Source organism: Atractosteus spatula, chromosome 2 (genome assembly GCF_055471065.1).
Source record: "Atractosteus spatula isolate fAtrSpa1 chromosome 2, fAtrSpa1.hap1, whole genome shotgun sequence".
In the NCBI taxonomy this organism is placed as follows: domain Eukaryota; kingdom Metazoa; phylum Chordata; class Actinopteri; order Semionotiformes; family Lepisosteidae; genus Atractosteus; species Atractosteus spatula.
The window spans coordinates 60,765,693-60,781,537 of NC_142707.1; the positions used below are offsets into that span (position 1 = coordinate 60,765,693).

General features: G+C 38.6%; 1 protein-coding gene across 3 annotated transcripts; it reads left to right on the top strand.

The window, feature by feature from the left end:
* Positions 1 to 895: 895 nt before the first annotated feature.
* On the top strand, positions 896 to 13,803 carry clu (clusterin). 3 transcript variants are annotated; one of them, XM_088928423.1, is made up of 10 exons: positions 983 to 1,102; positions 5,690 to 5,726; positions 6,019 to 6,148; positions 7,032 to 7,180; positions 7,702 to 7,872; positions 9,129 to 9,543; positions 9,874 to 10,014; positions 10,768 to 10,991; positions 12,288 to 12,463; positions 13,274 to 13,803. In XM_088928423.1, the coding sequence occupies exons 3-10, from the start codon at positions 6,061 to 6,063 to the stop codon at positions 13,284 to 13,286; spliced, it is 1,377 nt and encodes a 458-aa protein (XP_088784549.1). In that variant the 5' UTR covers positions 983 to 1,102; positions 5,690 to 5,726; positions 6,019 to 6,060; the 3' UTR covers positions 13,287 to 13,803. The 3 variants fall into 3 exon arrangements, with proteins under 3 accessions (XP_088784551.1, XP_088784559.1, XP_088784549.1); XM_088928425.1 differs by lacking the exon at positions 5,690 to 5,726 and having other exon boundaries at positions 896 to 1,102; XM_088928433.1 differs by lacking the exons at positions 5,690 to 5,726; positions 13,274 to 13,803 and having other exon boundaries at positions 901 to 1,102; positions 12,288 to 12,467.
* Positions 13,804 to 15,845: the final 2,042 nt, after the last annotated feature.

Below are 15,845 nucleotides of genomic sequence, written 5' to 3' on the forward strand. Positions count from 1 at the left end.
AGGCTCTGCCAAGCTCTGAGGCAGTGGCTGTCTGCAGCCCGTCCTAACTGCATTGGCTACAGTACGTGTCTGCAGGGAAGATGACAGCCCTGCTTGCATGACACGGCGCAGATGTCACATGCCCCCCATCAACAATAACAAAAGCATAAGTGTTTTGCAGCATTTGTTAATCAGTCTTAATGGTATGTTTGTCAAAGAATATGATTGAAATGAACAAAGAATCAGCTGCGGAGTGGAGATAACCTTGGGCTTCTGAGCCACACCCCTGATCTTTACAGTATTTTTGGCATACTGCACAGGCGAGGGTGATATGCACACAAAAGCAGCAAATGATGCAGCCCAGGCTCTAAAGGGAGAAACCAGCTATTTTTATGTGATGAAAATGCTTGCTCGTTGGCCTTATTTCACTCTGCATTGAGTCATTTCTGAATGAAAAACATTACACAATGACCTTGTGTCAGAGGAAAAACAATAAAACAGAAACAGAAGCCATCTGGATCTTACTGTCCTTTTCAGACGTGGCAACACAAAGACCCTGAAGTATGAAGATATTGTATAAGTTTAAATAACTGCACAAAACATTGATTTTATCTGGTCTGTTCAGGCGTTACAGCTGCTATTTTGTCATGTACGTATATAAGCATTAGGAAGTTTAGCCTCAGACTGCCTTTGTCTTTATTATTTATACCATTTCTCCAAAATAAAGCTGAGCTCACTGGCTATATGTTAAATCATCCAATCCCAGTGGTATTTATTGTTTCTTGTGACCGTGCTTTATTTTCATCTGCTGTATTTATTGAATGTTTGGAGAATGCTGCAAAATCCATGAAAAAAATTGTATTCCTTTTTTTCTCTACGTGTGATCCTGGAAACATAAACTGCAGGATCTTACTGGTTGGTAGAGCAACATTGCCGACTGCTGGTCAAATGCGGGCTCTGCTGTAAGCCATATTAGAAAATTACACAACTTCTAGAAAAGTCTGAAACCACAGGGCATTCTCTGCGAGTGAATCATACTGTCAACATCACTGCAAGGTATAAATACCTACAATAACACAGTCATTCTCAGCTGCATCCACTGAGGGGACAGACCAATAGGGAGGTGAGTAAACTGCATCTGCAATAATACTGTTTATCTTGTAGGAAATTCATTTTTGAATACTGATATTCTCCAGGTTGCCATCTCAATGAATACTGTATATTTCTCTATAAGATGATTCTATTGATGAGTATTGATGTGTCTTTTAACTCTTAATACAATTGATTTGTATTAAAAAGTATCATTGTCTTTCGAATTCTATCTTGAGGAAAACAATGTATTTGATTATATTATTTAAAATTGAGCACTGCTGTTCTTTGTAGGTTATACAGTATATATACAGTATATAACATACTGTATAGGTGTTGATTTTGCTAGTTCACCACAGTGCTTGCATCTGCTGCATCTGCATTACTGCAAAATAGTTTAATTGCCTGCAATGCATTAGAAAATGTGTATAATGTAAGCTGAATCATTCTTCACACATTTTGTGCTACTGAATGGGTTGATTCATATTTCACAAGTGCAGGGCTTGGCTGAACACTGGAATACAGAAAGATTTCTTTCGAATTTGTTTAATAATTTGCACAATACTCTTCAAATGTGGAGGTGTAAGCCCCTGCACATGAAGAATTTAAAAACTAAACCTCATGACGATTAAAGTAATCAATGGTCCTTGTTTCACTGGACTAATCTCTTGCTTTGCTCTGCATCAAAGCCATAAGAATATTGAACCATTTAAATTGTTGTTGTTTTTTTCTGGGGTTTTTCTGGGGTTTGTATTCCCAGCCCAGCTATGAAGTTAAAGTTAATTCACTGGATCTTGTTCTGCATGTACAGATATATTCATTTCATTTTGAGACTGCAGTGGACAGCCCACTCTTCCAGCACCTGAACATATTTGAAACTGACCATTTTTGCCATGTTAGTTTAAGATTCTCACAATGAAAACAACACTACAATAAGGCGATTTGTTTAGTTATTAATTGACACCCATACATCTGTGATGAAAACTTGGAGAAACCATTAACTGGGAGAAATATAGAATGTCTTTGTGTTTTCATAATATGAAATGAAAATAAAATTAATTTGAAATGAAACTGATGCTGACATTTAAATTTTTTCAATTAGTTAACACAGCCACTCTTCATTTTTAAGTTAATCATGCATGTACTGTACTTCCGTTGCTACAGCCACAGTATTTCTAAACTATTTAACACAAACAAAAGACTTAAGAATTCAAAGCATTATCTGGTCTGGCACTTCTGTTGATAGCCTTCATTCTTTTCACAACAGTCCCAATGTGTTCCTTTCATTTAAAGGATTGTCCTACTTTTCATTAATGGAACTTTTTGTGGTTATTATAATTTTATTTGCAGCAACTATTTCAATGATATAAGCTGGGTATCCTAACAGGAAATCACAAACAGAGTCATGCTTTAGTGTTTAAAGACTCGTGTGGTTTGTGAGCCAACAGCTGGGCTTGTTTCTATATAATGAATTCAGCAAACATACTGTAGCTTGTTATATAACAAACCTCACTGCCTCAGTTTGGCAGAAACTTCTTGATTCCTGAGCGCCTCTATTAACAGTTAAAGCACCAGGCTTGCATCAGCAGCTCATAACAACAGACACAAAACGCACATATTATTGCCACCAGGCATTCAGTTGTGTGCACAAACAGAATTTAATGACATAGTGATATGTTCATATCCAGCGTAAATCAGTTTTGGATTTTTTAGCAAGGGGATTGCAAAACTGTAAACGTGAAATGTTAAGCAGAAGATTAAGCTTGCTTTCTTTATCATCAAATAAAAGTCCTTCCACACTGTCTTGTTCTGTCTCATTTACTGTAACAGCAGTCTGTAATCGCTGACTTGATGTCAGGTTAGCTATTACTTCAGCACAGAAAGTAGGATTACGTTGAGCATCAGCTTCGAAACAAATGAGAGGGTGTGGGTGGCAGTTAAATCCTGCACCGCAATAAGATAAGGACTGTAAAATCCACATTTGAACTTCTTTTTCTACTAACAAGTAGCTTTTTAATGAATAGATCATGTTGAAACCGGATTGTTGGCCTAAAATATACCTTAAATCGAGCCTTTCTTCAATTATGAACCAAGGAATAAAAACAATAAAAGAAAAGAAATTAGTCAAACTTCAATTTTATCCCTGGAAATTGAAACCCTAAGATTTAAACAGAAAAGCAGCTGCCCTAAAGTTGCACACTAGAGCCAATAAAAGCAAATTAGTAAGCTCCTAAAAGTGTTAGCTTCTTTTCCATGGGTCATGTTTTCATTAAATTGTGGGTTTGTTTTTAAAATTAACACTTTAGAGCAATGTGCTACAGTATATAGAACAGAAATAAGATGCATGCATCTATTACAAGCTAAATTAAACTCTCTTACAATCTTTCTCATAATTCCTTAATAAATGATTTTAATAAATTAAATTATTTTTAAAAATAATTTAGTATTTAGCCTCTGTGATGCTGTAGTTTTGGTCTGGGACAGTATAACGACATTACATTCCAGTGGAAAAATGTCATCATATTACGTGTCTAGAAAAGCCCAAAGTCATCACCACTGGCTTCTTCTTCAAAGACATAATGATTATACTGTCTCCTTATCAGACCACTGCATGGTAAAATTAGCTACAATTACAAAGGCATTTCTGATAGCACGCTCTGAGAGGAAATTATTTCTCTGAGTTAGCAGTTTATGGTACCGTAGAAGACAAAAGGAGATAACCTCTTAATAAACATCCCTACTGAATGTGGTGCTGCTATTTTTTTTTGTGAAGTTTTGTAGCCATGCAAACTATTTCAGTGTTTAAACCTAAGGTTATCCTGTGGTTATTGTATTAAATTTACATAAAGAAGTAAGTGATTTATCAAGTGCCAAATTAGTCAAATTAAAACAGACATATTTGTTCAAATTAACTAAACAACAGGAAGTATTCCTTTTTGTATGTTGAAAATGTGTCTGGCTATGTTAATTGAGATGCTGGATGGTGTTAGCTTTTTCTGTTTGACATAAAGCTGTAAAGGTTGATATCAAGCAGTGTGTTCTTTCTGCAATCTCTTTGGTCATGTCATGTCATTGGCCAAACCGCTTTATACCATACGGAGTCTACCCAGCAAGCAACGAGCACAAGGCAGGGTACACCCTGGATGGGGCGCCAGTCCATCACAGGGCAAGTTCAAGCCAATCATACATGGGGACAATTTGGAGGCCACGGTAAAGGCAGAGGGGCAAAATTTGGCCCGAACACCGGGATAACTCCCTCTCTTATTGAGAAATGCCCGGGGATCTTTTATGACCACCAAGAGTCAGGACCCTGGTTTAACGTCTCATCCGAAAGACGGCACCCACTACAGTATAGTGTCCCCACCATTATACCGCATTAGGAACCACACAGACTGCAAGGTGGGCACCCCCTGCTGTCCCATTAACACCACTTCCAGCAGCAACCATAGTTTCCCAGGATGTCTCCCATCCAGGTACTGACCAGGCTCAACGCTGCTTAGCTTCAGTGGGTTTCCAGTTGAGAGCTGCAGGGCGATATGGCTGTGCAATCTCTTTGGTTTATTGGCTAATTGTGTATGAATAATGAAATGTATACCATTCAGTGATCCTTAGACTTGTAGACTGGTAGACTGTCTTGTCAGATCTCAGAAGCTAATGTTGCGATATTGAGTGTGGTCAGTACTGGGATACTGGATCGATCTCTGGGAAAAACAGGTGGCTGTTTCAAACAGGACTGGTTGCTAGCATTCTCTTCTCAGGACCAGAATGTCTACATCAATACCCCAGCACAGAGACAGGACACGTTGTTTGTGATTGTACACAGTGTCATCCTTCAGATGAAACATTAACCTGACTAACTGGAGCTCTTGGAGACCTGGCTAAATTCTGCCTTGTTCTTCTGCAGTCTGACCACCCTAAGGTATCTTCCTGAATTCAATTGCTACAGTTATTTCTCACATCTCTACCTGAACTGCTAGGATGCTGCACATCCATAGTGCTGCACTTCAGTGGTGGATTAAGTGGGCCACTCTGTCTAAAGAGCTTTGGGGTCCTCTGGGATAGAAAGTGCTATAAACTTCAAGCAGTTATTACAATGATGTTTTCTGACAGAAGCACTGTTCCTCCTGGTTCTGTTGTTCGCCGATGGAGGTCATTGACATGTTGGGGACCCACTGATGGAACCCTAGACAGGGGAAAAAACTCTCACATCACAAACACATTGCAAGCATGCTCTGGAGAGGTGCATCTGTGCTTTTGGCTTTTGAACAGATGCCAGTTTGTGAGGATGTGTCTGCCCAGTCCCGAGGCAGACAAGACGTCACCATTGTTAAAAAGGCCAAGTCTGGCAATTGTTTGTTTTAGTGTCATTAATTAAGATTTGCTGTACAATAAATCAAACTAAAACATGAACTAACGTTCAATAAAAAGATAATGTGGGTGGTATGCTGGCATGGCTGTTAGCATTGCTGTCTTACAGTTCCAGTGTCCTGTGATTGATTCCAGTCTTGGGCATCTGTCTGGGTGGAGTATTCATGTGTTCATTGCATTGGCATTGGTTTCCCAAAGACATGCGGCCTCGATGTGAATTGCTAATCTACTTGTTTATTTTTCTGTGGTCCAGTCCAGGTGGATAGGATTTGCCACAACCCTCAACAAGGGTAAGTGGTTTTGTGATGACCGACGAATGGATAAAACAACAATAGAAATTCTAGAAAACACCCGATAGTGAAATGAGTCTGATACCAATCTTTGAGCAAAAAAACTAACTCATATGATTTAAATGGTACTGTATATAGGCTCAGAACTGTGTCAGCAAATTGAGAATGGGTTGATTACTTTGCAAGGTAAACTGCAAAGTTTCTCTGAACCAAAAGACGATCAATCCACTTCTATGAATTTCACTACAAAATGAGTCACTCATGTCTTTCTTTCTCCCATATATTCTTACAGGAGCATTCACTGAACTGCACAGGTCCTTTCAAAGATCGCAGGATGACGCTGTCCTGGTCATTCCTGGTCATGTGCCTGCTGTATTGGTCTGCTGAGGGCCTGCTGCCTCCTTCAAAAGACGAGCTTTCACGTACGTGCAGAGAACTGGAGCCTTAATATGACCTTTAGGTGTCATGTTTGTAAAGAGTAAACAGTTCAAAACTGTTTTACAATCAAATAATTTGTATTTGTGATAATGGGATTAATATGAATGATGAGGATAATATAATATATTTTTGGGGTAATTCCACACACAAGTTCAAACATATTAGGACAAAAGCTTACTTTGTGTTCAGACATTCCACTCTTTTATAGAGGGCAAGCAAGCTTTCATACAATTTTGAAAAATCATACAATTCTAATATCTAATCAATCATAATTCCACTAATATATACATCCATAATTCCAAGACATACTGGATGAAATAAAGGTATAGCGTTTTTCATTCTCCCTTTATGATTCAATTTTAAAAAATCATAGCAAATGTATTTTATTTTAAATAGGTCTAGAGAACTATAAAGTGTGACAGATATGAATGACTAATGAAAACCATTTCAAACAAACTAATTGTAACATTTCTACAAAGTTTGCAATCTGCAATATTTTCTTCACAAATTGTTGTGTATGAAAGTTTGTCTTTTTATGTGTCATTATAATATACAGTATTTGTCTGTTGTATTTTGTATTCAGTTTGCAAAACCATTGGCTATCATTCTTTGGCCTCTACACTATGTCAGCTATTAGCAAGAATACTTTGTCCCATTCAGCGGGTGTTCTGAATCTGACTCAGGAACTCTCAGTTTTATACATGAACTGTTAGTTTAGTTATACTAAATTTTTATTTTTATTTTCAATGTACCTCAAAGATCCCATTTTCTTATGAACATATGAACCATACCTCCAGCTGGCAGGTGCTTTTTGTAATGTTCCCTTGTGCTGATTCTTGGCTCCAGTGAATTCATTTTGCTTTGTAGAAATGTCACTTCTGGGAGAGAAGTACTTGGACCAGCAGATTGAAAATGCCATCAATGGGGTCAAGGAGATGAAGACTCTGATGGAGAAGTCTGGAGAAGACCACAAGAAGTTTCTGAAGAGCTTAGAGGAAACCAAGAAACAGAAAGAGGTAGAAATAGGCCTTATGAATAGCTTTTATTAAAGAAGGAATTACAACATACTATATTTTTCATCCTCAAGGGCTACTACCTACTGTACATGCACTGCACATGTTAGAATGTAATTTGATAATTACATTTCAAGCATTTTCTTGTCTATCAGTTCAGGCATAATAGACATTTGTACAGGAAATAAAATTAACTGTTAAGATCACAGATCAAACTTCATTCCTAGGTGGATAATTACAGGATGGTTATTAAGTATGGAGGTGATAGACACAGGTATAGTCTATATCTGATCTTTCTTACACGGAGAGCTTAACATGTAAAATATATAATCATGGTTCTAAACACTTAAAGAAGTATTGATGAGCATTTGAGTGAATTAAGAAGTATGTTACACAAATCTGTTTACAGGAGAATAAGGGCGAAATGCATGCTGTGTCAAGTCTCTTTTTTTTTGTTTTGTCTCTGTGCACCACAAAACCACACTTCAAAAGCAATACTTTATCTGCTCTGTTCTTGTGTCCAGGATGCTTTGAACACAGCCAAGGAAGTTGAGTCTAAACTGAACGATGAACAGACACTCTGCAATGAGTCCATGCAGGCCCTGTGGGAGGAGTGCAAACCTTGCTTGAAAAACACCTGCATAAAATACTACTCCCGGACTTGCAGCAGTGGGTCAGGCATGGTGGGAAGACAGGTCAGCTGTGTATTTATTCAATACAGATTTCAAATGCATAATTGTTCAATTTCAGGTTGTTTTGAAAATATTTTATGACATAGCCTTATTTAAATGTTTCTGAATATACCTTAAATTTATAATTAATAATATATTCATGTGTTAATTTATTAGTAAGTTTAAACAGTCACTTCAAAGTCAACAACGTAGTGCAGATGGTGAAATAATGATAACAGGAGCTGGAGAGACAAAAGAAACCACAATAATATTGTAGTTCCAGTAGGTAGCTGCGTCAGCATGCATAGGCTGCAAAGGAACAAGTAAAGGTTTATTCCATGCTGAAAAGAGAAGAAAAGAAACACAACGTTTTGGCTGTGGAGCCTTCTTCTTCTTGACACCTGAAGAAGGCTCCAAAGCCAAAACGTTGTGTTTCTTTTCTTCTCTTTTCAGGATGGAATAAACCTTTACTTGTTCCTCCACAATAATATTGTATGATCATGTATGAGTGTTACATGCAAGTGCAGAGTACAGAGGTACAGCTGCAGAAACATCAACACTAAATACAAAATGGGAAACAGCAAATTTAGAAAAGCCACGTGTGAATAAGACTGGATTCTGGACTGGTTTTATGTAGACATATTATTTTCATCATCTAGACAATGTGGAAAAGCAATTAAAAATAACATGTTTTTAATTACAAATGTAGAATTTTAGTCAAGGAATGGTAAGTTAAAAGTGTACTTTACACTAGTAAGACCTCGTTTAGAATATTTTGTACAATTATGTTCACTCCATTACAAAACAAATCAGTACAAACAGGACGAATAAGATACAGTACATTTCCAGGTTCAATGGTACACCCTACACTGATAGACTAAAAATGCTCAGAAATGATTCAGAAACCAGAAGACATGAGTGAAGACTGTGGGGAAGAGAATTTAAAACAGAAACAGGAAGAAAAGGAAGCACATGTAAATACAGGGAGTTGAGGGAGCCTGACACAGGCTACTCAGTCATGTTGGGTATTTACAACTGGGGGAACTAGCATTTCACTGTATTCCTTATTGAAGAGAACTAGTTTTAATAACTTATGTGGTAAAATCTACACTTACTGAACCTTTTCATCATGTACCCACAAAGGCTAATTGGCTATTCAAACATATTCTACTTTTAGCAGATACAGCGGCCAGACAAATCAAACTAACTCTGGTCAATGTAATTTACTCAGTCTATTTATTATTTCTGTGGACACACAACATGTGTTTTTTTTCCCTTAGCTGGAAGAAATTCTAAACAGGACCTCACCGATATCCATATGGATTAATGGGGAAAATATTGACTCTCTCCTGGAAGAGGACAAGGAGCAGAGCAAGCGGTTTGAGGACCTGGAGGGGCGCTACACTGAGGTGGCCGATGGCGTGGACAGCATCTTCCTGGACAGCATGAAGGTGTTCGACCACATGCACTCCTTTCACCACCCGTTCATGAGGCCCTTGTTTTACTCACCCTTCGCCTATGGAAACAGCTGGAATCAACAGAGGTCACGTGTCTACAGGTCCCCCTACTACAGCAGTGGTTTTCCCAGCTTTCACAGCATGTTCCAGCCAATGTTTGACATGGCCCGGAGCATTTTTGACTCTTTTGATCCACATATGGAAGACAACTTTGGAACATCCCCCTCTCCTTCAAATGGTACATATCTCTTCGGCCATTGGGAAATTACTGGAGATTAAGGTTTTGAAAATAATTTTGCAAGTCAGAATTGCCCATTTCACATTGAGAGTATAGCCAAATGTGAGTTCAAAATTAATATCGATAGAGGTGTTTCCTACATATATTCCTTCTATATTTTTTATTTTCTACTGTAACACACAAGATAAAAACAAATTAAAGTATTGATTGACTAAAATAGATTTCTGTCAGATGAAGAACAATGCTACATGTTTAAACACCCATGTCCCTCAATATATATTTCAGGAGGAGTGTAACCACTTTGAGTTTTTCCTCTGTTGAAATATTTAGATGGGAGCATTAATGAAGATGTTATTAGGACACGACCTTACGGAAGAGACCAAATGACGTGCAGAGAGATCCGGCGCAATTCTGCAGGCTGCCTGAAACTACGAGAGGAATGTGAAAAATGCAAAGAGATCCAGCATATTGGTATGGAGCATTTCATACTTGCAAGCTAAAGCTAAAGAATTTTCAAGACCAATCCAAAACACTTTCTGGGAAAAAGAAATTTCTTCATATATGGACACCCCCTTCCTGGCCAGAGCATGGACTGAAATGAGTGACAGGAGTGTTCTGGTGATCACGGGGGGCGTAGGCAGACATAATGAGTAATTATTGAACATACTCTACTGTACTGTATGTGGTTGATGAGGTAAGGTACAGTAGTTTCCCTTCCTGTTTTGTTCCCAGTTAGGCAGTCTGTTAGGTTCAGACACATCCCCCACATGTGTCGCTGTATGCCAATCATCTATTTATTAACAGGTACATTGTTATTCAGTTAACTATATGCCGTATACAGAGAGGTGAGAAACAAGTTAAAATGAACGGCGGACTGAGGAATAATACTGTGACGAGCTCCGGTGTTACTAAGTGCACGGGGTGTGGAAAAGACAGGCTGGAGAAAGTGAATTCAGGCTCACACACAGGTCTGCTGCAGTGTTATTTACAGAGGCGGGCTCTAGTCACTCCAGGGAGATACCGAGAGAGAAGAATTAAAGCATCCACTAGATGGACATGAGGCAAAAGAGAGAAAATACAGAGCTCCTACCTGTTTTTATAGGATAGGAAGAGGAAAGATTGAGTCAGGGGCAGAGGTCATGAGACAGTCTAGAGACTGGCATAGCTTCACTCGCTGTCCTGAGACCCCAGCTGTAAGCAGTAGCGTCCTGTTTCTTCTTTCAGACTGCTCTGGCAAGAAGCCTTTGGATGGGCCCCTGAAAGAGGACCTAGAGAGAGCCCTGGCCATGGCCGAGAAGTTCACCCAGGAGTACAACCGACTGCTGAGGAAATTTGAGGAGGAAATGTTCAACACCTCCAGCCTGCTGGACATGGTCAACAGGCAGTTTGGATGGGTGTCCGCACTGGCCAACCAGACCCAGAAGGACGGGATGTTCCAGATCAAAACAGTGAGCTGTGTCCTAGTGAATCTGCCTGCATTCTCTCTGAGACACAACAATCCTTATAATACTGCCCAATGCTCCTGGTTCCGTCTTATTCACTCCCTACTGAACAACAGTGATAAATTCATTTGTAATTAAAAAAACAAAACAAGTGAATGACATGAGCCTGAGCAGTGTCACTAGCTGACCTGGCCCAGGACTTCCCAGCATTCTTTTCAAAAGTTAAATGTTTAATTTATAACAGGGCAAGTTGGAAGCAGAGCACAAAGAATTAGCAAGAAACCAGACTTGCATTTAATTAACAATTCAGATTAAGGCTACTTTAGCCTCCCATACAGTATAATGTGAGAAACATAAGATCATAAGAAACATTACAAACAAGAGGAGGCCATTCAGCCCATGTTGCCCATTGGGTTGTTAGTAGTTAATTGATCCAGGGATCTCATCCAGTCATTTCTTGAAAGAGACCTGTGGATCTGCTTCAGAAACGTGGCTGGGCAGCTGGCTCCGTAATTCCACGATCCATTGGGTAAAAAAGTGCCTTCTGTTTTCATTTTTTAAATGCACGTCCACATAGTTTCCACTTGATCACTCCGGTTCGTGATTCACTGCTGAAAACACAGAGTAGGGATGAGATATTTCAACCATTGTTCTCTCAGGTCTCAGTGATACAGTTGTAAAATCCTGGGTTCGGTTTAGGGTTTTAGGCATTCATGTGAAGGGAAACAGAGCTTTCACTGGCTGATTATCAAACGTCATTGATAAAAAAACTAGCAGACCAACAAAGAAGAAGAAAAAGAATAACAGACACAGCACGAGCCTGCATTCTCTCCTCAACCAGCCACACCACAATTTTTCCTGGGTCAGAGATTAAATAAAACTTCACTCACACCAAACAAATTACCACACACAAAACACCGAACGTGTTAACCCCAATATGTCTCACACAGTGACCCATGAGGCTCTTATTACAGGCTTACAGTGACCTCCATCAGGGACACAACTTAAAAAGATTAAAAACTCAGAGAAGCCTTTCTATTTTTCCTCATTCTCCCCCATGTAACTACATGGGTCATCACCATGAAATGATACTTGAGACAATTGGCGATTCTCATAATTGGGCAGGTAATAATAAAAAATGGACAATTCTTGTGAAAAGATAGAAAGTTCAATGATGAAAGGAGAGGTAAAAGGTTAAAGGGGGAAGAAGTTAATATGAAAGGAGCTTAGTCTACCTATCTACATATTTTCTGGTGTTCCATTGTTAACACTTCATAACCTAGGGATTCTGATCTTTTAAAGGTAATTTCAAGAACAAGTGAGGATCCTGAAAAGCCTGAAGACACCAATGTCTCTGTCCAGCTGTTTGACAGCCCACCAATGACCTTCACTGTCCCCGGAGACATTCCATGGAATGACCCAAAATTCTCAGAGGTGGTGGCACAGGAGGCTCTGGATCGCTACAAACAGAATACCATGTAAGCAGTCACATCTCACCTACACCTTGCTATCACTTTATCTCCATACCAAACATGCCATCTGTCTCTTTGCTTAAGTGGAAAACTCAGACATTTTGTAATAGTGCTATGACTTTGAATGGGATCAAATTTTCTTACTTGTTGCTCCCTGAAGTAACAGTGAATGAAATCTGGATTTTTATCTCTAAAGTCTTATTCTGGAAGAGCTTAGGGGGTTTAAAACTACAAGTATATCTCAATCTTCTTTCTGTGTTAGGTAACACGGTGACAAGCTTTAGTAAGCTGTGAAGCACTTTTATTCAAAAATGGTTTAACAAGCTTGTATGAAAAAGTGTGAAATCCTACATAGTTTTAAAATGATATCTCTATGTGGGTTAGAAGATGCTTGCCAGCAGAATCAGATGCAGAAGAAAATCTCAGGTACTGCAAAGTATCCAAGAAACCACAGTAGCATTACAACGTACCAAGGGTATAAATATCACCATAAAAACCCTGCAGTCTGTTATGGCTACTACGAGAGATCTTTTTCTATTTCTAAAAAATACATGAATGAAAATTTTTCAAAGAGCAGGCTAATTGAAGAGCACAAGAAAACTAACCCTGTTCTATCAATATCTTCTAAACAAGGAGAGTACGAAGGACAAAACCAGCTGAAAACGGAAGAGAAAGAGCATTACATATCAATATAGACTGTGCTTCATTGAGCACTCTTCTACTCAACATACAGATCTTGGTTATACTTTAATAATGTTAATTATATATTTACACTAATATTTTATTTAAAATTGTGTGATTTGTTCTCTTTTACAGAGTTGTTAAATAAATCTCCTGGGGCTTTTCCGAAGACTGCACTAAAAGCCATAGAAGCATCTCCTGCACTAACATAGTCCTTGTTTTGTCAGCATTGTTTTCATTTAGCATAGCAAATCCTATTGTACCATTAAGACTTAAACACCCAGTATTGTTTACTGATTCTCATATCTACACAGTTTTGTTTTGTGCAGATATAAATCCTAAACATAAAGAGATGTCATAAAGTTAAAGTAGAGAATTCAAAACAGGATTTTGAATGATATGAAAAATAATATTTTCCTAGCTAATGGGCTGTCGGTTTGCTATATACAGTGCTGCAGTATTTTGTACTCTGGAATGAGCTTTACTACTAAGTGGTAAAAATGGTATGTCCCACTAACGTGGTAAATCTTATGCAGCAACTTGTCATTTCAGAATTTTTTCCATGAATCAAGCAAGCAATGAATAGTTTGTATACAGTGTGTACAGGCTGAGATATCTGTAAACCTGCATACTAGACTTGTGAATAAAACAAACAGTATCCTAAACCAGGAGTTTTATCCAGTCTTTTTTTTGTAGTATAATTGCAATTACCAGAAAAAGTGTTTTCATACTGCAAAGGTACAATCTATATTTCTTACAATGTTGATTAAAATCAATTTAAAGAATTCCAATAACTAAATTCAGGATTTAAAGAAAGACACTGCAAAATTTACTAAACAGTCATTGCTGAAAAATATCATACAGTATGAAACAGACACCACAGTTAAAGCCTTTATTCTGATTAACGGTCATCAACAGTTCTACTGTGAAACCCCATGGTGAACAGGGTGTATGACCACCTTTGGAAGCAATTCCAGCTGTACACCTGAGACACATGCTTTGCCCCAGGTTGCATGTGTGGTCTTGGAGGATTCGGTCCTGTAGAACCTGGACAACAGACATGTGCCTACTCACTAGTCACTGAGACCTAGATACTATACACATGTGGTACCTTTCCTTCTCACAAAAGTTAATGGGAGTCAAATCTGTGGAGTGGGGAAACTGTCACAGTCTCATCGTGCAAGAAAGCTGTTATTACTGTATATGAGCAGCATGACGACATGCATTGTCCTGATAGAGTGTGGCCACATCCAGATGACCCCACAGGAGTAGGAAGAGAGGTCTCTGGAACTGATAATTGCAGCACCAAGCAGTCAAGTTACAACCCGTCACTAGAAGTGGAGCCTCTGTAGTACTGTAACTAGACACTCCTACCCAGATCACACTTCCCCAGCGACTGGCCTGTGTATCTGTGCAACATTCGCAGTGTTCTGTATGAATCCTTAATCAGTAAAGACTTGGGTTCATTGAGCCATATGCACAACTCTACAGAAAGTAGTCTGGTTGGGTTATGGTAGGTGTTCTCAACATCTGAGCCTCCTAGCCTAAACCTGCCAGCAGCAAGTCATTGGTGTTTTATTATTTAAAAAAGGGTAATGGACTTTTGTGTCCTGTCAAGGGAATTTAAAAGGTAGTGAGACACCCAGGATTGGGTGTGTCATAATGGGAAAATCTTTAAAATAGGCAGGCCCAGGAAAACCAGAAGAACTGTAGCCACATGGTACAAATCAATTGCTCTTTTACTTAAAGTGTGAGGAAAACACAATGGAAAAAAAAAGCCTAGTTACTTTATGAGCCACTGACTCAACGTCAAGTCCCTCTCTGTCACAATCAGGCAGCTAACCTACTTACCTGCTTCAAAAATAAAACTTTTGAACTTCGTCTGAAAGAATTCCAGTCTCTCGATGGGACTCCTCACAAAAAGCACTTCCGAAATCCATCAAACTCCCAGGTTCCTTCTCCCTTCCTTCTGGTGACCTTTTTCCACAAAAATACTAAAATCTGCACTCCAGATAATAGATTCACTGCTTTCTGGTTTATAAACTCTTACCTGACCAATCTTCTCCCAAGAGGTCAGGTGCCTGAGGCAGCAGCTCATTCCCCACAGCCTTCAGATGAACGTGGTTCAGACAAAATTCTCAACTAGACCTACTGCCTAAAATACACGGCACAGAAATCAACAGGGATACCTGTATCCTTTATTGTAATGATTTAGGTGAATATGGGAATATACAATACTTGTTCTACAGTGATGGTGGGCCTGCAAGTTTTCTTGATTTGTTTAAAACAGTAGCACCTGAAGAGCTTGGAGAAACTTGTTAAATTGGTCTTTATAAACCAGTAACTAGCTGATTTAGTTTAAGAACTGAATTGGTATGGAAACCAATTCTCAATCAAAACACACATATTTCTTTTGAATAACTTTATGAAGATCCTTTTGAAAATGTGATTACTCCCAATGCTGTGTATCTGTTACAGATTCGTTAAAACTTACCTAGACACTTTAGTATTTATGGTGATTAACCAGAATATCTTTGGTTAAAAAAGATTATCATACTAAATAAATGAAAGAAATGCCGAGAAACACTGAAAATGCTATTTCCTCAGACCTCTATTAATTTTAAGACGTTTGCGTTTGTAAAGGTACATTGCTTTCTTTTTATTTTGTTTGCTTGTTCGCGCTTTGACAAAATTACCTTGTTGGGTC

What these genes read in the sequence shown, in the direction of transcription:
- clu (XM_088928425.1), top strand. Translation starts at nt 6,061, where the DNA reads ATGACGCTGTCCTGGTCATTCCTGGTCATGTGCCTGCTGTATTGGTCT. An exon ending in AAACCAAGAAACAGAAAGAG is followed by an intron (nt 7,181 to 7,701) that starts GTAGAAATAGGC and finishes TCTTGTGTCCAG; the next exon opens with GATGCTTTGAACACAGCCAA. An exon ending in CAGGCATGGTGGGAAGACAG is followed by an intron (nt 7,873 to 9,128) that starts GTCAGCTGTGTA and finishes TTTTTCCCTTAG; the next exon opens with CTGGAAGAAATTCTAAACAG.